This window comes from Oryza brachyantha, chromosome 3 (genome assembly GCF_000231095.2).
Source record: "Oryza brachyantha chromosome 3, ObraRS2, whole genome shotgun sequence".
Classification (NCBI taxonomy): Eukaryota; Viridiplantae; Streptophyta; class Magnoliopsida; order Poales; family Poaceae; genus Oryza; species Oryza brachyantha.
Window position 1 is genome coordinate 15659283 of NC_023165.2, and position 20658 is coordinate 15679940.

A 20658-nucleotide genomic window follows, 5' to 3' on the forward strand; every position below is an offset into this window, starting at 1 on the left:
TAATGCATATGACAGAAGGCTCCTAGCGTTTCCATTTGGCTCATCCTACGGTCAAGATTGGCTCTGATACCAACTTGTCACGCCCAGAAATTTACACCAAATTTCTGAACAATAGCATGTATTAAATCTCGGTCCAGGCATCAGCCCGAGTACACACTATGACAAATTAATACACGGTTCCATGTCTTAAAAACAAATAAAAACAAGTATCTATCGAAATGCAGCGGAAAGAGGAAGACAAAACTAGACCATCTAATCTTCAGCTTCAGCTGGCGAAGACGGCTCCACACCACAGGCACTCTCGACGGCGGACTGAACCTTACCTCAACCTTCGGAACAACCTTCTTCTGACACAGGCTCTGGCACTTGCTCTGGTGGGGAAAAAAAATTAAGCAAGGCTGAGTACAAACCACCGTACTCAACAAGTAACACCCAAGAGAGGGAGAATAATGAATGCAATAGGGTAACAAGGATAGGCTAAGGTTAAATTGCACAAAAGCTGCAGTAATTTAGCAAAACAGTAAATAAAATAGACTGAAATAAAAGTGAAGTAAACATTTAAAATAATCATCCACTGTCCAACGTTACACCACGTTGCAACAGACCCAGACCGCTGTCGAACGTTACACCACGTAGCGACAGGGTCAACCATCTGTCCAACGTTAAACCACGTTGCGACAGACCCAAACCACTGCCAACGTTACACCACATTGCGCAGGGTCAAACCAGTTCCAAGATTCATAAAATTATTAAAGAGGTTCAACTAATCCCAGTGAGTCTGTCGGTTCGCCCCATAACCGCGGGCACGGCTATTCGAATAGTTTTACTCTGCAGAGGTGTACAACTTTACCCACAAGACATGGCTCCCAAGCATGTTACCATGCCCCAACGTATCACCACGATACCTCAGTACGGAAACCATGATAAGACCTTTCACCCAGCCCTCCCTGGACAATCGCACCACACTTCAGGTTTCACCCCCTCCTTTACACCAAGTCGGGCAGTCCCCTCTTGTGCCTTGGTAGATCCGGAAGCAGGAGAAGCTTTCGTTACACCACGATTGCCCGTCCATACTCCATCACGCCTACCCTTGCCTGGGTACGTCGAATAGGGACAAGCTAGATTACGAGTCTCACCGTTGCCCATTCTGGCTTGTGGTTAGTACGTGTAAGACCTTCAGGGTTTCCTGAGAACCGGTCCTTAATTGCCATGGGCACGACTCTCAAAACCATGCACCCACAGCCAACCATAAGCAATATTTTAGTTGTATTAAACCACATCGGGAAATGAATAATGATAACAACCATTGAAGGTGTACCAAAGTGCAACAATAATTAAATAATAATTGGTGAGCTAGTTGAACTAAGCGTGGCTAAGCATTGACTAACCCTAATTCTAGTCAAATTAACCCTGGGATGACAATAATAAATGGGAATCAACGGATATAAAGGTAAATGCCCAATAGATAAATACAATAAATAGATTTGCATAAAACAATGCATGTTTGAATGTAAAAGCGGGGGATTTTATAATCATGGGTTCAATATGATCAAAGAAGGGTGCCACTTGCCTTGCTTAGACCCACGAGGAACTTCGGCGATGACTTCGAGAACGAACGGCGCTGCGACTGGGTCAAAACCTACGACAAACAAGGCAAAACAAACAAAACAGGCTAAAAAACTACTGAAACAGAGAAAGAAACTATTTTTAATGGATTCTTGGCATTTTTCTGGATTTAATGAAACTTGAATGGACCTAAACGGAGACTAGATGAATTACTTATGAATTTTAGAAGTTTTCTGGGTTTTTTAGCTAAACAGAAAAGTCCTAAATCAATTATTGCGCAATTAATGGGGCTGCTGACGTCAGCGAGGAGAGAGGGAGCTGACGGCTGACAGGTGGGGACCACCTGTCGGTGAGAGAGAGAGGGAAATGGGCGGTTGACACGCGGGCCCGGGGAGGAGAGAGAGGAAGGGGCTGGCGGGGAACGGCTGACGGGTGGGACCCACTCGTCAGCGAGAGGGAACAGAGAGAGCGCGGCTCGGCGGACGGCGGCGACCGGCGGGAGCGGCGGGCGACGCGGCAGCGGCGGCGCACGGCGACGGCGACGCGACGGAGACGGCGCGACGGCGACGACCGGCGAGCGGTGACGACGGCCGGGGCGGCGACGCACGGGCGCAACCCGGCCGACCAGCGGCGACGGCGGCTGGCGAGCAGCGGCAGCGCGGCACACGCGGGCGCAAGAGACGGCGGCCAGACGTCGGCGACGCGGAGGCGACGACGACCACGGTGGCCGACGGGAGCGGCGGGCTTCGGCCTCGTCCGGCGACGGCACGCGACTCGGCGGCGGCGGCCGGAAAGGGGGAGAAAGAGGGGAGGTAGGTGCGGAGGCTCACCGGCGGCGGCGAGGGCGCGGACGGGTCGGCGAGACCGAGGCGAAGGGGAAGGCGACGATGGCGAAGGTGGTGACGAGGACGGCGACGACGAGTCGACGCGGAGGAGGCGGAGACAGCGATGGGGTGGCGTGGCTCGGAGCGGCGACGAGCGGCGGGAGGGAAAGACGGCGACGCAAAGATGATGATTGCGACGAAGTGGGGAACGGCGGCGTGGAGACACGGCCGAGAGGGAGAGGGATCGGGGCGGCGCGGCGGTGAGTCAGCCAGCAGCGCGGCGGGCGGAGGAGCTCAGCGACGACGTCGCGAGGGAGAGAGGGAAGGGATGCGGCATTCAGCCGGGGAGGCGGCGACGGCGCAGCAACGACGGCGTCGGCGACGACGTCGGGCGGCGACAAGCGGGCGGCGACGGCGACGACGGCGCGACGACGACGACAGCGCGACGACGACGACCGGCGTCCGACGACAGCGCGTGGCGCGCGACCGAGCGCGGCGCACGGGGACGACGGCAGAGCGGCACGGCGACGGCGGGCGGGCGCGGGAAGCGGCCATGCGGGAAGGCGTGGGTGGCGCGAGGACAGCGTGACGACGGCGGAGCTGGGCGACGGTCTGGCAGGGGCCGCTGGCGACCGGCGGAGTCCAACGACGACGGCGCGGGGGTGAGCTCAGGGGTGATGATGAGGGAAACGGGAGAGGGAGAGGAGAAACGCTCACCGGCGGCGACAAAGAAGGCGGCGCGTCGGCGAGGGCGAGGCGGCGGTGATGACGCAGACGCGCGGCGGCTGGCGACGCGCGGTGACGAGATCGGCCGATGGCGTCGAGACGACGGGCACGGCGGCGGGAGGGATGAAGGGGCTGCGACGACGCTCGGCGACCACCGGTGGCGACGAGGGCCAGCGGAAGGTCGGCGAAGCCGAGGCGGAGGTGGTGACGCGGGTGGGCGGCGACGTCCGACGGCCGACAAGAAGATCGGCGGCTGACGGCGACGGAGGGGAGCTTCGGGCGGAGAGGGGAAAGTGGCGGCGGGGCGGCGGCGTGAGGATTTTATAGGTGGTGGCGCCGGCTAGGGCGGAGCGGCCGGTGGAGACCGAGTCGACGACGCGGCGAACTCGGGGACGGCGGTTGTGGCGGTGGTTGCAGCGGCGGCGCGGCGCGGAGGACTCGGGGCGGCGGCGGACTCGCGGCGCGGCGCGGAGGCGGGGGCGCTGGCAAAACCTGGTCGCTGACAGGTGGGCCCCACCTGTCAGTGGCGCGTGGGGAGGAGGGAGGCGAGACGGACTTCGCCGCGGCGCGGGCGGACGAGCGGGCGAGCTGGGCCGAGGCGGCCCAGGCGGGAGGAGCGCACGCGCGCGGGGACGGAGCGGAAGGCCGGCTCGGCTGGGCCGGCCGGGCGGGGAGAGGTGGGCCGGCTCGGCTGGGCCGGCCCGGGAAGGAGGAGAGAAAAAAGAAAAAAGGAAAAAGAAAAGCAAGGGAGGAAAATTGGACTTCGGCCCAATTTGAGAAGGAAGGGAAAAAGAAAGGAAAAAGGAGGGAAAAAGGAAAGCCCCACTTTTGCCGAATTTTAAATTAAATTTGTTTGGTCGAATTTTATACTTCTGCAATTTGAATTTAAATCCAGTTAATCGATTTGCGAGCCTCGATTTAATTGAATTAGGTTCTTTTTAGAGGGATTTTTCCTGAGTTAATTAAGCCAATTGTTGCTTACGAATTTCTTTTACGATTTTAGGCTTGGGATAAAACTCCGGGCGTGACATTCGGGAACATACAGAGATCTCCGGCATCGGCTATGAACCCGATCATCAAACCTTGGCCGTTCAGAGGCTGGGGCATCGACATGATCGGACAGATATATCGCCCATCGAGCAAAGGGCATAAGTTCATACTGGCGGCTACAGATTACTTCACCAAGTGGGTCAAAGCCATACCACTCAAGAAAGTAACTTCAGCCGACGTGACAAATTTTATAAAGGAACACATCATATACCGGTTCGGAATTCCCCAAACGATAACCACGGACCAGGGATAGGTATTTATCTCAGAAGAGTTCCAACAATTCATCGCCGGTATGGGAATTAAACTACTCAACTCGTCTCCCTACTACGCTCAGTCTAATGGACAGGCAGAGGCTTCAAACAAGAGTTTGATTAAGCTGATAAAAAGAAAGATAGCCGAGCAGCCTAGGAGATGACATACCTCGCTAGTCGATTTGCTTTGGGCTTATCGGATGGCGTGTCATGGATCCATCCAGGTCCCACCTTATCAGCTGGTATATGGGCATGAGGCAGTACTACCGTGGGAAAATAACATCGGCTCCAGGAGATTGATGTTGCAAGATCAGCTGACGACCGATGAATACTATAACCTCATGATGGACGAGTCAGAAGAGGTCGCCCAATCCCGGTTAAGGGCGCTAGAGAAAATAAAAGAAAACAGGACTCGAGTATCAAGACACTACAACAAGAATGTCAAGTCGAAAACTTTCGAAGAGGGTGAATTGGTAAGGAAGCTGGTCTTGCCGATCGGATCTAGAGATAACGTCTTCGGCAAGTGGTCACCAAATTGGGAAGGCCCCTTTTGGATACACAAGTGCGCCCCGGGAAACGCATATATGCTAGAGGGGCTGGATGGAGAAGTGTTCGGGAGAGCTCTAAACGGAAAATACCTAAAGAAGTACTACCCGAGCGTATGGATAAACACTTGATCGGCTGAAGCCGATTAACGAGAAAGCCGATACAGTCAAGTATCGTCTCAAGATGGCCGGTGTTAATACATCGCCCTTAGGATAAAAACCCATTACAAATCAAGGCGGAAGATAAGTCATAACCAAAAATCAGAAGTCATGTCATTAAGCTAGGGGTTGCCAAGGGCCAACAGAAATATCAAGTTATGACAGTTAACCGATTATAGAAGAAAGGTCAGATAGTTACAAGCCCAAGTGTTTCTTCAGGGCTGTTATCACGCGCAGGCGAACATTCTCGGCTTCATGAATAATCTTTAGGTCATCGGCGTCAGTAGATTGCCTTCAGAGATCGGCGGCTATGAATGGCGGTCTGAACAGCCGATTTCAAGGTTTGCTCCTAGGCAGCGATCGCTGATGGCAAACTTACCAACTTCTCTTCTTCGGCAGTGAGACTCTCTGTGAACCTGGCCAATTGCGCTTCCAAGTCGGCCTTCTTCATCTTCAAATCGGTGATGATGGCCGATATCCTCGGTGTAGCCGACTAAAGTTCATCTAATTTGGCTTTCTCAGCAATGGCCTTCTCACGATCAGTTTGCACTTTTGCCTGGATGGAGGTTTATGAAGCGTGATCAGTGATCCGTTGGCGGGCTCGGAGAACAGGAATCCGGTGGGATTCGATGTAGCCTGCTGGCGCGATGGCATCAACTAAGTCATCAAGCAGCCGATCTTGTATCTCTTCAATCCGTGATATGATCGGGCCAGCGTCGTTGATCAGCGTGTCAACCGAATAATCCAGTCTGGCCAAATATCTTGAAGCTGCGCTCGGAGGTCAGCCGGCAAATCAACAGGCTCATCAGCGTCGGCTTTAGATGAATCCAAATATTGGCCAACCTCAAAGGAAAAGAAATCGTCTAAGTCCTAAAATTAAAACAACTGATGAGCCAGGACAATGATAAGGCGAGAAGATGAGCTCAGAGCTTACCTGTGCCACGGGGGCAGCGTCGGCCGATTGGATAGACGTGCCAGCAGGCAGAGGAATTTCCTCTAAGATAGGCACTGGTGTAGGATCGGCATCGGCTGGTGGAGTCAGCGAATCGAAAGCATCGGGAAGCTGTCACAAGGAAATAGAACGTTAACCGAGGACGTAAAAACTAGATGATAGAGGCATCATCGGACACGTACTTGTGCAGAGGCGGTAGCTGGCCTGGGAGACCGATGAGCCACCCTCTTTCGCTTCGTGCCGGATCTCGGAGACAGGCTGGTAGGAGAGGCTGGACTCGGTGGCACCGGTGGTGCAACGACAGCAGGAGCCGGAGTAGTGGCAGTTAACGGTGCTGAAGTATCATCGGCTGGCGGTTTAGTAGGAGACTGTAAAAAACAAAGTGAGTCGAGCGATGGATGGAATGTAATTGTAAGATGGTGATTCGAAAGATAGTTACCCTAATAAGAGGAAAAAGATAGGCAATCACCTGCTGGCGAACCTCAGTATCCGAGAGTTCATTGGCAGTGGCGTCAATAGCGGCGTCTAGCTCAGCCGAAGATGCTGGGATTGGCGAGACCATTGGCAGCGTCTTGGCCTTCTTCTTCTTTGGGGCCATGGTAATCTTCTTGCTTCTAACTGATCTCTTGGCTACGCTTGAAAGTCCCAGGAAGTTTTTGATGTATTCGCTCGGAGAAGGTGCTCCGTGGCCCAAAGAAGGAAGAGCCAATGAAGAGTACTCGATCGGCTTGCCACTTCTACTGGTGGTGGGAACGGCGATAGTAGGCAGTAAAACAAGAATTAGTGGCCATAGAGATAATATGTCAGAAGTAAAGATACGAAGTTAACATAAAGGATTACCTAGGAGTTAGAATACTCATAATCGGAATCAATCCAATTACAAAAGAAGCCCACCGGCGCTAAGAACAAATGTTGGTGCAGTTCTTCCCACCAGCTGATATAGAGGCCTAACACCATGTTTCCGAAAGAAAAGGAAGATATTGACCCAAATGGGATCACTTCGGCTATTTTGTTGATCCGGTCGAACTCCAAGGCCGAGGCTACGAGACCCCTCATCTCAATCTTTCCTAAGAAGAAAAGATCGGCTAGCAGTTGACCACATCCAAGCTACCGAGACACTAGAGCCGGGTGGTAAAACTCATAAGATGGTCTGGCCGATCGACCAGCATGGAAACTGACGGGTAGCAAGCAGGGGGTGAGTGCGAATTCAAGATTTTCTGATGAGCATTTGTCAGCTGAAACTTTGTCCAATCGTAAGAAGCTAGGGATCTCGTAATCCCCGTAGTCCGGGTATGCAAACCATATACATGCATTGGGTTTTGGCCCAAGGTAACATAGCTTGAAAACCTGGGCTAGGCGAGCTGCTGACATCCGATGGCCGGGGAAAGAGGAGACCACCTCACCGTAAGACATGCACCGCGGGGTCTCTGCTGGTTCCGACTCTAAAAATGATAGAGAAGGATAGGTCCGCTGGTGAAAGGCCGATAGCTCTAATACTCTGGAGAAGTACAAGCGGAGCCAAAGTTGAAGAAACCACCAGGGCCCAACGACGTGTCCAACTGGCTGGCCGATGGAGAGCTTGGATGAGACTTGGTGAAGCATGTGGTAGACTGCTCCTAACAGATACTGTCCAAGAGGAACAGGGCTCCCATCGGCCAAGCACTCTGCTATGTTCTCCATGTTGGTAGTTGGGCCCAAGGTCTGGCCGCAAAAGACGAACCTTTCCAGCCAAAAGATTAGAAAGGCACTGTGCTCCCTGTGGTCGGCCGATCCCGAGTCCTTGCGGTGAGCCTCAATGTATTTGGACCAACCCCCAATATTCTTGGTCTGCAGCCGATGCTGGAATTTGGCCTTTAAGTTGAAAGGGTTTACTGGGGCCATAATGTTCAATCCCGTTAGCATGATAACATCCATAAGGGTGGGGGTAAGTATACCATGGCCAAATACGAATGCGTTTAGAGCATCAGACCAGAAGTAAGAGGCAGCGGCCAACAAAGGTTCATGCAATGGCCGATGTCCGATGCAATGGCCGATGTCTAGTTCTTCCCACTTGGTACCATATGTTTTGAATAGCCGATTGTACCAGTCTCTCCAACCAGCCAAAGGAGTGGGGAAAGATCTAAAGGACTAGGTCCAATCGGAGATATTCAGATGAGCGTTTTTGAAGGGGATCCTATTGGCTTCGGAACAGATGACTTCGCTAGGATCGGGTTTTCCCATGGGACCGAGAAAATAAAACCTAGGGTTTGGGCTAGGAATCATGATCTGGTTTTTGAGTTGCTGAAAAGAAAACAATGCGAAAGAGGAATCAGCTAGTAGATCGATTGAAGGCATGGCACAAAGAAAATTCGCTAACAGAAAACCCTAGAATCGAGAAAATAGGGCATTCAATGGCGGAAAGCGAAAATGTGACAGGAACGAGAATTTACCTCTGGGATCTCGTACGGGGTGTCTGGTGATGAGCTCGTGGAGGCCATTGCTGGTGGAGGATGCTCGGCGCAACGGGATGACTGGTGCTTCTTCGCGGAACAATGGCGAAAGTAGGCACAGTAGGTGGATGGATGCTGCTCCGCAGAACGACGGTAGGGAAGTGTAGCTTCGAGCGGGAAGTGCAGAGCACAAGGGCTGGAGGAGCAGGAATAGTGCGAGAGTGAAAATGTTGAACGCCGGAGCGGAATGGAGGTTTATAACAGAAGCGGGCTGAAAAGAGCTGTTAGCACAGTGCGCCAAAACAGGGGTTTCGTTGGATTGTACCGTTGTAATAGTGAGCCGATAATAGAAATCGGTTACAAAAGAGGAAATTTCGGAATAATGAATTATTCCGAAATTGGGGGGCATGTGTTAACGCCGGATTTTAGCAAATGAGTGTTATTGGTTGAAACACGGTAAAGGACTGAATCGGATGAGAGAGCTTGAATCGGCTGGAGGTAGGAAGCTGAAGGCAAAGGGATTGCAGCCGATAGAGTTCGAGTCGAACAAGAATGGAAGTCCGATTGGGCCCAAAAACCTGGAGATCGATTCTGTGTTCGACCGTGAGTCCGTGTAAATTAAGTAGGAGTTTATCTTGAAGTTTGTTTAGGATTCTGTTATTTAATTAGAGTCCGAATAATGTAAAGTTAGTTGGTAGCGGATTCCTATCCTGTTAGTTATCTCCCGGGGCTATAAATATAGGTGCCCGAGATTCTTGTAAAAATATCTCTTGATCAATTAACTTGGCGCATCGCCTCAAATCTTCGACTTGCTTCAACTTTCGGCACGGGGTTTGTCAGCTTCGTGATGTAAGTTCTAGTTCGTCAAAACCCGTCGATCAACTAAGACAGAACTATCTCAGTTAAATCCGATCTTCTGCTTGGTTGATCGGCGGGCTGAGTTCTATTACTGCTTTTGATCTCTGATGGTTTGAAGTAGTATTAGCGCTCGTTCAAGTCTCTACGAATTCTTCTTTTCTGTCTAGTAGCATTGTTCTAATCAACTTGATTCTGTCTCGGTTCAATCCGATCAATCTGGTTTATTGGATCCGTGTTTTTAGATTGGATTGGGGGTTCATAGAGGCTTATCGCTGGAGGTTCAGCCAGTATTATCTTAAGTAATCTGTTGATTAGTTGATTAAGCCAGGCGATCTTCATGTTTCCATAGTTAGATTATGCTAAACTGCATACTGTCTCTGTTAGGTTTGATCTATGTGTGTTCGGTATAATTTGGTTGTGGAATTTTGTCTGATCGGCTGAGTTTAGTAGATCGGTTGATAGTTTACGCTGCTTTGCTATCTTACTATTCACATGCTGTAATATTCATCTGATTTTATGCGTGACTATACTTAGATCTGTACTGTCTCGATTAGATTAGATCTTCTAGATCTAGGCTAGGCACGTCTACTGTTAGTTGATATTGTTTTATGCGAGTGATTAGTGTAGCATTCCAGTTTACCGTATTAATTCCATGTTTAGTCTTACATCGGCTAATAATTCAGCGACGGGTAAATACCGGAGCAGTCTGATCGGCCGATTAATCTTAAGATTATCTCAGTTGGGTCCGATCTTTTAAGATTAACTTGCCGGTTGGCTTATCTAGTATTTATCCCGTTTCTGACTTAGCCGATTAAGCATATTTATACTCGTTATCACAAAATTCCTGTAAAGCCGATCGTCTAGTCTATCGGCTAGGGTCCTGGAACGGTGTCGGCTATCTGGCTGATAGCGATTTCGGTGTTAAGTGTTTTCCATGGTATATCTTGTCAGTTACAAGATCAAACTGACTGGCACGCCTGATATTTCTAAGAATTAGGTCCTGCACTAGAATGGTCTAAGATTGATTTCCAGGCCTATGTGTGTGACCGTTGATTGTTATTTTCAGCGTCAACACACACACTACACGTTCCCAGGAACTTCACCAAGAAAGAAGGACTGAAAAGTTTGTCCTTTCATTGACCGGACGGTCCGATGTTCATAGCCGGACAGTCCGGCCAGGGTTCTCGGCCCAACCCGAGAGCCCCGATCGGACGGACCGGCCCTACTCACCGCTGCGATTCGAAGAATTTTTCAGGACACCTATTCACCCGTATAGGCTGTCTCCCTGGGACTTTACTTGTTACATGCTCACAGCGTGCATGTTGACTAAAACACCCGTCTGCCTATAATTGGAACCCCGCCATATTGTGCTTTTCATAGTGAAACTTTCATCATTATCGAGCAATTTAGTGCGTGTTCTAATTTGCCTTGCTTGTTCTCTGATTGCTTCCAGGACAAGTGCCCTTGTGGTCGGATTGTCGCGCACCACAAGTTCGTGATGATCATTGGAGATGGTGTACTGGTTGCTAAGGCGCAATTTACTTGGACGGTTGTAGTCAGGCCATGAACGTCGGCTTCATCCAATCGAGTTATCTCTCATCTCTCATCGAAAGATCGGAACACAAACCCTTGTAGGTTCACATCACTACCTTTGAACACACTCTTATGTAAGTTAATCTACTTTCAGTAAAATGCATGAGTCTTCAAAATAAAAATCTATCATGGCTTGTCTTTCTCCATGCCGGGCATTGTGTGGCATGGTTGACATTGTGTAGTGCATATTGTCCATTTTGTATCTGCTGCTAAATCTCCCAAACAAATCGGTCGGTACACGCTAATTAGGTTGATACATACTCTAGTATTTATATATAGATTTCTACAATATACGTGATTGGGACAACTTTATTAATTTTAGTTCATCTATTTGCTCTTATGATTTATTTATAAAATAAATAAGAGTAAAGTACATGGGCAGTCCTTAAATTTGGGAACGTATGTCATTTATGTCCGTAAACTTGTAAATTGCATATCTAGATCCTTAAACTTGAGAGCGGATTTCATTTAGATCCGTAAACTTGAAAATTACACATTTAGGTCCTCCACCATATTGGTTTAATGAATCATAGCCGGTCCAAATCTTATTCGATTGAAGTTGACCACAAACGGGGTTTGCAGATATAGTATCTATGTGAAATGTCATGTTAACGTTCAACTTCAGTCAAAGGTTTGGATCGATTATGATTTACTAAACCAAGATGGTGGACCTAGATGTGTAATTTTTAAGTTTACGGACTTAGATGACATCCGCTCCCAAGTTTAAGGACCTAGCTATGCAATTTTTAACTTTATAGACCTAGATGATATCCGCTTCCAAGTTTAAGGAATGGGTATGTATTTTACTCAATAAATTAAACCTACGAGTGCTTATATTTCCTCCAAAATTGTATAAATTAAGATAATTAATAGGAATTTCCAGCATTAAAACTCTTGAAAACTCCTTCAAATATCCCTTGATCCAAAGGATTATTAAGTTTTGAAAATTGTTCGCCGGTTAGAAATCTACCAACGCTTGAGTCTGACAGAAAATCTAATTCAGTTTAGAAATCAATTGCTGAAGAATTTTTCCATCTATCAGACTCATTGTTTTGGTACCGCCATATAAACATATGCCAAAGTTTGAATTATAAGTTTAATTTTAGAGTTTTTCATCGTAAGTTATTTTACAATATTTACTTTGAAAAGATAAGAATAAGTATGCACAAGTTTTACCAATAAATTATTTTTAGTTACTATATGTTTTCTATGTATATTTATTACAAGTGGAACAATGAGCCCCTCGGCCACATCCGGACATCCGGACTACGTAGGCGTACTTAAGATATTTACCCTAAACCCTAGTATACCATCTTTTCGTTTCTGCTTATACTTATAATCCAATGTTTATATTTTCAACATCATATTTAAAGTTAATATTGAAGTTTTGTCACCATAGTTTATTTGTAAATTATTTTTCATTTGCAAATATGCCCCTAGTTTGGTAACTAGTGTCATTTCAATACGGTAGACACTAAATTTTAAAACTACGACAGTCAACAACTTTTAAAAGTATATATTAGTTTTTAAACTACTTTAAAACCAAATATATGTTTATTTTAATATATTATTATAACAAAAATCACCCTCACATATAGATTTTAAAATCATGATATTCTACTACTAGTAAAAAGATCCCAGTGAATGACGTGCGGGCCCATTCTATCAGTGTCTAACCCCTCATTCATTATATCCGTCAATGACGTGCAGACCCGTTTGTCAGTGTGCAACGACTCTCCACCTGCCCAACGATTATCTATACCCCTATAACACCAACTCCCTCCTATTTTCTGAAAGAAAAAAATAACTAAGACATATATCAAACTATTTTGATTAGCTCCATTTTAATAACATGCTAATAATACTTTTTTTTAATAAAATACGGTTTTAACGCGAAGGCGTATCTAAAACAATCTGAATTATCAACCTGGATGGACGGGTTACGGTACCGGCTTTCCCCAGTCCCCAACATGCGCCGGCTCGCGCTCGGTCGAGTCAGCAGTGTGCCACGACCCCGCCCGCCACGCGTTGCCAGCCGCTCCGGACCAGACCGTGCCATAGCCACACAAAACCGGGGCGCAAAGACAACCACCGCCACGTAAAAGATGCACGGCGGCTATGAGACGACGGCGAGCTGCAGTCCCCCACCCGGTAACCGTGCTGGCCGGATAACACGTACGTGACCGATAGCAATACACACACACACACCCCCCGACCGATCGAGAGAGTTTTCGCGGGTTTTTGTCCCTCGCGCGTACGTACGTGGTCCATGCTGCTCCGCCTGAGGGTCGTCGCCGTCCATCCGGCGGCGCCGCTCCTTGGGCGGCCGGGCGACCATGCCGCTCCCCTGCTTGGGGGCGCGGCGAGGCGGAGGAGGAGGAGCAGCATCACGGTGACGATGGCGCTCAAGGAAGAGCCTGAGGGCAGCCGTAGTGGCTTCGCCGGCGGCGGGCCGAGCTGGGACCCCGGCCTTGAGATCCAAGTCCCATTCGAGCAAAGACCGGTGATTGATTCCCTTAATGTTCAGTTCACTGCATATAATATGAGCGTACTGTACCTTTTGCTTCCTCGCTGTATGCTTAGGCTTAGCAATGGATTAAGGATCCGTAGTGCATGCATTAGTCCCTAATACGGTTAATCCGGTGATGGTGCTGCAGGTGAACGAGTACTCTGCACTTAAGGATAGCGTGCTGTACTCGTGGGCAGAGTTGAGCCCCGTGTCCTTCTTCCTGCGCCTGGGCGGCCTGTGGCTCATCACCTTCACCGTGCTCGCCGCGCCCATTGCAGCCGCAAGTTTCAGTCCTGGAAAGGTATGCTACCGTCAGACATGCCTCCACTTCTCTTCAAATAATTAAAAATGTATTCATTCGGTGGTTATTCTAGATTTATATATGGGTCCATAAATATGTTTTATATATCTATTTATATTTATTAGTATATATATAAATCTAGAGAGAACATAACATCTTATAATGTGAAGCAGGGTAATAGATGTTTCAGAGCATATTCGAAATGAATTTGGAACATGACACGAGACAGAGAAAAAATAAAGGGTGTTTTGTAATCCAATAAAAATGAGATGGGTTTGTTGGAAATTTAGTCATATATCGGTAAATTTTAATCCAAAATATTAAGATAACAATCATGACATAAACAATGTGGAGTGATTTAGTAATGAAATCAAACATAACCAGGAGCATGCTTAGTATAAAATAAGCATCATCGACGTGTAAATACCGCAATATCATTGCGACTAACAGGAACAATGAAGGCAAAATAGCGGTAGAAAGTTATACCCTGTGAAACTTCCTCCGTTGGTGTTGTTGATCGGTGCGCCACTTCCTGATCCCGGTGCACCACCTCCTGCTTCCTGCTTCTAGTGTGTCATCTCCCGACATGGCGATGTAGGCAAGCGAACGAGGACAAACAGAGGAAGAGTAGTCATGCGGAAGCACTCCCCAAAAACCTGATCATCCGCCTATCCGGTGCAGATCTCAGGCGAAGGTGTGGTTTCCGAGGGCCTACTCATTCTGATCTCTAGTGCGCGCAAGAGTAACAGAACCGGGGAAGGAGGAGGGAGCTCAAGAACTCGAAGAACCACATGAACGGAAGAATGGAGAGAACTGCTCTGCTTTGGGAGGAAGAAGAAGAATATGGAAAGCGAATCCCACGCCCCCAGATTCCGTTACGTAATTGCCACGCAATCAGATCACACAATCACCGCTGCGGAAATTTTGGTAGACAATCACAGAGATTTGAATTCGTTTCCTTAAACTCCTAGCCGTTGCAAAAAGGAAGGGCAGCCCACCGCGCCACGTCCCGGACCGGCCGGCGCGCGTATGGCGGTCTTCCTACCGTTTCAACCAGTCAACAGAGAGTCTCTTCTACCTCTCTATTTAAGTTGATATTCTTCACTTTAACTCTCCAAGGTGGTATTATTATCTCTACCATTCATTGTGGGCCAGTGGAATTTTCATTAAACTTAATTGGGCCTAGCCCATTTAATTAATAGGTTTTTGATCAAGAAGTGTTGTGATTGTGTATTTGTCATTGGAATTAGTGACATTAATGTTTCTGCGTCGACGCCAACCTGCCCTGCAGGATCCACTCAAGTTTGTGCTGGCAGCTGGGATTGGCACTCTGCTCCTCGTGTCTCTGGTTGTCCTAAGGATCTATCTGGTAAGTTGGGCGAACACTGCAAGCTAATCCTGAAGCATTGATCACTGCTAAAAATTTAAAAAGACAAAAGGAAATGGTCTAGAAATTGAACTCTCATTCCCAACGGATCAGTTTTATGATCTTTGCTAATACCATGACAGGGTTGGAGCTACGTTGGTGACAGGCTGTTGTCGGCAGTTGTGCCGTACGAAGAAACCGGATGGTACGACGGCCAAATGTGGGTCAAGCCACCAGAGGTAAAAAAACCTGCAACCGCACCGCAATGCAGCGCTTCAGTTTAGAGTTTCAGATCAGCACATTCCCTTCCCATTTTTCAGGTTTTGGCTCGCGACAGGCTCTTGGGATCTTACAAGGTGGAGTACTACTCCTACTACTACTACTAACTCCCTAGTTCTCTTCAGCGTGATCTGGTAGGCAAACAAAACATGGCATGAAGACCAACCTAATAATAAATGTTTGGGTTGTTCAGGTAAAGCCGGTGATTAACCTGCTGAAGCAGACGCTGGTGGGCACCGGCGCGCTGCTGGTCGGCGCGGTGTCGCTCTTCGCGTTCGCCGGCCCGGTGGAGGACTTCCTCCACTCCTTGAACGCCCCCACATCTGCTGCCTCCTCCATCTCCAAGCCCAGCCTCAGGTGCTAGCTTGACGCGCATTTGATGCTTTTCATTTGTCTGTTGCTGTTCTTGCGTTCCATTTCTTATGTATGTGGACGTGCAGAAGGGAGGAGCTGCTGCGCCTGCCCGTGGAGGTGATACAGGACGACGACCTCGCCGCTGCCGCCGCGGAGGCCGCCGACGGCCGGCCGGTCTACTGCAGGGACCGTTACTACCGGGCGCTCGCCGGCGGGCAGTACTGCAAGTGGGACGACCTGCTCAACTGATAAATAGCCAACGTATATATATATCACTATATATATGGTATTCTGCTAGATTGGCATGGGAAGCCTTAGCACATGCATGTATTATATCGGAGCTAGTAACCATGCACGTTATGGCCCATATGGATTCAACAGAACATCTCAAGGGACTTGCATAATACATTTTGTTTAGTAATAAATTTGGATGTAACGTGGTGGTTGTTCAGTTTGACCACACAATTAAGTCCAAGTCAAATGGTACCAATATCAATAGTACATAGTATTGACAGAATTAAAAAAAATGTTTAACGTAAGTCAAATTAAAAGTTTAGGATGTTTCAAGTGACACAAATTGTACAGTGTATGTCATGACCTTGGACGGAGGCCGATGTGGCAGCGGACGGAGGGGAGCGGCGTGGTGGCACCCTCACCGTCTCCTGCTCGGCCGGGAGATCCGGGGACAAGAGAGAAGTTAAAGGCAGAGGAGGCTAGGAGTATGGGTAGCACAGGAGGATGAGGCGAGCACATGAGATAAGGACTGAATGAATAGTTTATGATTTTGGTGTAGGTTTTTTTCAAGAGAGGGACTATGGCACGCGATTTCGTTGGACGGGATAGTTAAAGTAGAATGGAGAAGAGAAAACCGCGTCCGTGCATCGCCCATGTTGCTGCATGCCTGCATGCTCCGCACGTTGCTACATGCCTGCATGTCGCCCACGTTTCGCCTGACTCCACCGTCGTCACGTGCCTCTCGCCTCCGCCGTCACGGCAATCCACCTACCTCCATGCGCCCCATGTCCGTTTGCCTTCGCCCCACGTCAGCCCGCCTCTGCCCTACGTCAGCCCGCATCCGCCGTCATAGCACTCTCGCCGCCGTGCGCCCCGCGCCTTCCACCTCTATGCTCAGATGCACCTCACGTGGGATAGCAGATGATACCACTGGTATGGTACCAGATGATACCACTTGGTATAATCTTGTATCATAGCGTCGCGTGATAAAAGAAACTCAAAAACATGCAGGTATCACACGGTATCAGGCGGCGCCAGCCTCCGCCGTCGTTGCACTCTCGCCGCCATGTGCCGCACGCCTCCCGCCTCCGCGATCAGATACGCCTCACGTATGATACCAGATGAAACCAGTTGGTATCATCTGGTATCATAGCGTCGTGTGACAAAGAAAACTAAAAAAGATGCATGTATGACATGGTACCAGGCGGTACTGTATGGTTCTTTGGCCGAATTGCCTGTAAGAAGGAGGGAACGACAAGGAATTGTGGTGAGGATGCCCATGCCGGTGCAAGGCAACGTGCTGCATGAGGTGGCGGCCATGATGAGCGAGCTCGACACCAACCGCAACGGCTTCGTCAACCTTGGGGAGTTCGCGCCGTTCCACGACCGTGACCGCAGGAACGCCGAGCAGGAGGCTGAGCTGCGCCTTCGTCGTGTACGACATCGACGGAGACAGACGCATCACGGCAGCCGAGCTCGGAACGGTCCAGATGGAAGGACGTGGATGCCGTCCCCTTTAACTATCCCGTCCCCTAGACGGCATGCTGTTGTATATTTTTTTTTCTTTAAAGAACTAGCACATGCTAATTCTTTTAGAAAACCCATATTGGCTGCGTTCGGTAGAGGGGTGGATATATTAACTTACCCGGTAAAAAAATGTAGTAATAAATTAGTACATGATTAATTAATTATTAATTACTAAAAAATATAAAATAAATTAATATGATTTTTTAAAACAACTTTTCTATAGAAAATTTTTGCAGAGCGAACGCGGCCATTACCATGTTGGTTTTTTTAGAATCGGTACATATGGGTTACTCAAAAGTATCTATCTTCCATTCAGGAGAGATGAAAAATAGCTAACACGAAATTAATAGGTGCCCGTTTTAAATGAACCAACAACTACTAGCCATCATTTATTAAGGTTTGTTCAAAGTTAGAGCCAATTATCGACTTGTTTTTTATCCACGTCAGCAATAAGGACGTATTTTATAATGATATCTACAAAGGCAAAGTTAGACATGATTTCTTCATTAATGCAATAAAATATTTTTTATCACATTAGTTTTCTTTTTATCTACCCTCATGCAAGAAATTTTCCTTTAATAAATGCTAAGAGTCAACTCTAAGCCGTTATTATGCATAATAACGACTTTTCTCTCTCCTCCACTCTTTTTCCTCCATATCACCAAATTTGCTTACGTAGCGATTGAGAGAGTCAAAATAAACACCTTTGAACGTGCTCTTCGGTGTTTTGCACTAGGCTTATAAGTAAAAACTGAAATGCTACTCGTAACGGAACCCAACAACGAGTGCAGTTAACCGGTTTTTAGATACTGGGAAAGAAATCCTGACGTTTGCTTCCACAGGAGTTAAAACCAAATTATTACATAGTTTTGAGCACATCCGTTCCGTTTGCTTCACAAAACAAAGAGAGAGCCAACATATTGCAGGTTTGCAACAAACTCCTGGAAGTCAAGCAAGGAAACGGTGCAGGCTACATCTTGAATTCTAACAGTGATATCATACATAGTAACCTGCAAAGCTTCCGCAATTTGAGCAATTTTACGATCCTTAAGGTACCATAAGGTACAGAATTTCAGTGTAAAATTTTGGTATCTCTCAGTATCTACTCAAGGACCGTAAAATTATTCCCGCAATTTATATCTTGAGGCTGTCCAGGAACCGTGTCCCGTCAGAACGCACCGCGAAGTGTCCCTTCATGTACTCAAGCTTTCCGACGGACCTGTAGCGTGCCTCTGCTCCGTCGTGCTCGAGCACCTCCGGAATCGGCTCCACCATCCCGTCGAGGTGGGCGTCGTGGAACATCACGACGGTGGTCCGGCTCTTCCTTGCGTCTACCAGCACCCTGTGCTCGACGCTCCGGTACACGCCATTGGTGAGGACCTCGAGGATGTTGGCGACGTTGACGACGAAGGAGCCCTGCCGCGGCGGCACCGGGAACCACCTGCCATCCTTCCTGATCTGCAGGCCGGGCGTGTCGTCGGCCTGCAGCAGCAGCGTCAGGCCGAGGCCGTCGGTGTGCGGCGGGATGCCGATCACCTTGTCCGGGTGGCGGCAGGGAGGGTAGTGGTGAATGGACATGTTCTGTCGCCTGCCCCGGAACGCGCGCGCCAGTGCCTCCGGGTCGATTCCGAGCTCTGTAGCCATGAAGCCCACGATCCTCATTGTCAGGCTCGTCGTCTCGACAGAGAACTTGTGGAGTGCATCCCTGTAGTGTAAATCGACTAAAACATTAAAAGCAACGCCCTGTCGAGGTCTGATTAATTATGTATGTATTCAAGCACGTGGTGGAACAGGAGGATGAACCTAAAGGTTGCTGGGTTTGTAGGCCACAGTTCCGGGTTCCTGTCTTCGATTGGCTGAGTGACGAGGATCACGCTCTGTGCCCAGTCCAGCTTACCTGCTCTGCTGTAATGGTGGCCAAACCCTTCGATGCTGTTCTCTCGGACCTCCACTGGCTTCTTGCTTTCCAGTGGCAAGCTGAAAAATTTCGTCGCGCTGTCTTTCATGTCGTTTACCACTTGTTCGTCGACTCCATGGTTTACTAACTGACTGACATCAGGATATGCACTTACACATATAAATAAATAGTATGCATGCATCAACATATATACAATTATAGATAATACAGATCGATGGTAGACTGTTAGGCCTGACCTGAAAGAAGCCCCAATTCCGACACGCAGAGCCAAGCTTTGCAATCTCCGCCTCCGCTAGCTCCGGGTCAAGCAGCCTCGCCATGTCCACCACCGGCAGCTCGTAGGCCTCCTCCTCCTCGTCGTAGCCAACAACGATGCCGGCATGGACCTCATCGGGTCGGTAGTACCGCTCAGGTATCACATTGGAGTCGGTGAAGATGGCAACGACTTCTTCCGTGATGGCGTCCCTGTTGATAGCCTTGTTAATAGACGGCTGAGCCATTGATTCCAAAGATTCTTGGTCGATCAAGAACGATTTGCTGGTGCTGAGTGGTCTTCTCCGGCCTGAATAGCTTCTCAACTGCATCCTATCAAAGCAAACTACATATATATAGTCATCAGCGTCCTAATCGTATTGGTCTGCTCCCATGCCAAGGTAAAAGTGTCGCCGCGCGCTCTTACATGTAGAAATTATTGAATATGTAGAAACCTATAATCTATCTATTGTATATTACATTGATTTTTTAGGGATACATATGATGTACGTAAGAGAGATGCATAGCTCGAGTATAAGGTAAGTTAAAGATGATTTAAATCTATCCTATCTCTAATATTTTATTTTAGCTCTCTAGTATATCTTTAGCACTATAGTTTCTATTCGACCCTATTATTTCCAACTATATATGTCTATATCTCTAACACTATACCATGTGATTATTGTACCCTAGATTATTAGGATTAGAATACTAGTTAGTATCGGTTTACTCAAAGTAGTATCATATGATAGGATCGTATCATAGTATTGAGGTACTATGGATTTTTCTCTTTTCAGAGCAATAACAATGTTTGTCCCATAATTATTGACACAAAATTTGCACCGCTGTGATGCAAAAGTCACGATGACCATTTTCCGTTTAAAGCTCTCCCGAACACTTCTCCATCCAATCCATCTAGCATATATGCGTTTCCAGGCGCACATTTGTGAATCCGAAAGGGTCCT

General features: G+C 48.3%; 2 protein-coding genes across 3 annotated transcripts; one reads left to right on the plus strand and one right to left on the minus strand.

The window, feature by feature from the left end:
- The first annotated feature begins 13127 nt into the window (after positions 1–13127).
- LOC102708879 (protein CONSERVED IN THE GREEN LINEAGE AND DIATOMS 27, chloroplastic) lies at positions 13128–16290 on the plus strand. 2 transcript variants are annotated; one of them, XM_015835038.2, is made up of 7 exons: positions 13128–13456; positions 13611–13763; positions 15055–15132; positions 15273–15368; positions 15450–15485; positions 15602–15765; positions 15852–16290. In XM_015835038.2, the coding sequence occupies exons 1-7, from the start codon at positions 13223–13225 to the stop codon at positions 16009–16011; spliced, it is 921 nt and encodes a 306-aa protein (XP_015690524.1). In that variant the 5' UTR covers positions 13128–13222; the 3' UTR covers positions 16012–16290. The 2 variants fall into 2 exon arrangements, with proteins under 2 accessions (XP_015690524.1, XP_006650235.1); XM_006650172.3 differs by having other exon boundaries at positions 13130–13456; positions 15849–16287.
- A 2025-nt stretch (positions 16291–18315) lies between these two features.
- LOC102706740 (2-oxoglutarate-dependent dioxygenase 11-like) lies at positions 18316–20037 on the minus strand. Its single transcript, XM_006651471.3, has 3 exons — positions 19678–20037; positions 19327–19568; positions 18316–19228 (listed from the first exon to the last, which is right to left on the minus strand). Exons 1-3 carry the CDS (start codon positions 20023–20025, stop codon positions 18658–18660), a joined length of 1161 nt encoding a protein of 386 aa, XP_006651534.2. The 5' UTR covers positions 20026–20037; the 3' UTR covers positions 18316–18657.
- Positions 20038–20658: the final 621 nt, after the last annotated feature.

Coding starts and splice junctions, on each gene's coding strand:
- LOC102708879 (XM_006650172.3), top strand. CDS start 13,223: ATGCTGCTCCGCCTGAGGGTCGTCGCCGTCCATCCGGCGGCGCCGCTC. Junction 13,457..13,610: donor TCCCATTCGAGCAAAGACCG/GTGATTGATTCC, acceptor ATGGTGCTGCAG/GTGAACGAGTACTCTGCACT. Junction 15,133..15,272: donor TTGTCCTAAGGATCTATCTG/GTAAGTTGGGCG, acceptor ATACCATGACAG/GGTTGGAGCTACGTTGGTGA.
- LOC102706740 (XM_006651471.3), bottom strand. CDS start 20,025: ATGCAGTTGAGAAGCTATTCAGGCCGGAGAAGACCACTCAGCACCAGC. Junction 19,569..19,677: donor GGAATTGGGGCTTCTTTCAG/GTCAGGCCTAAC, acceptor GATGTCAGTCAG/TTAGTAAACCATGGAGTCGA. Junction 19,229..19,326: donor ACAAACCCAGCAACCTTTAG/GTTCATCCTCCT, acceptor TTTACACTACAG/GGATGCACTCCACAAGTTCT.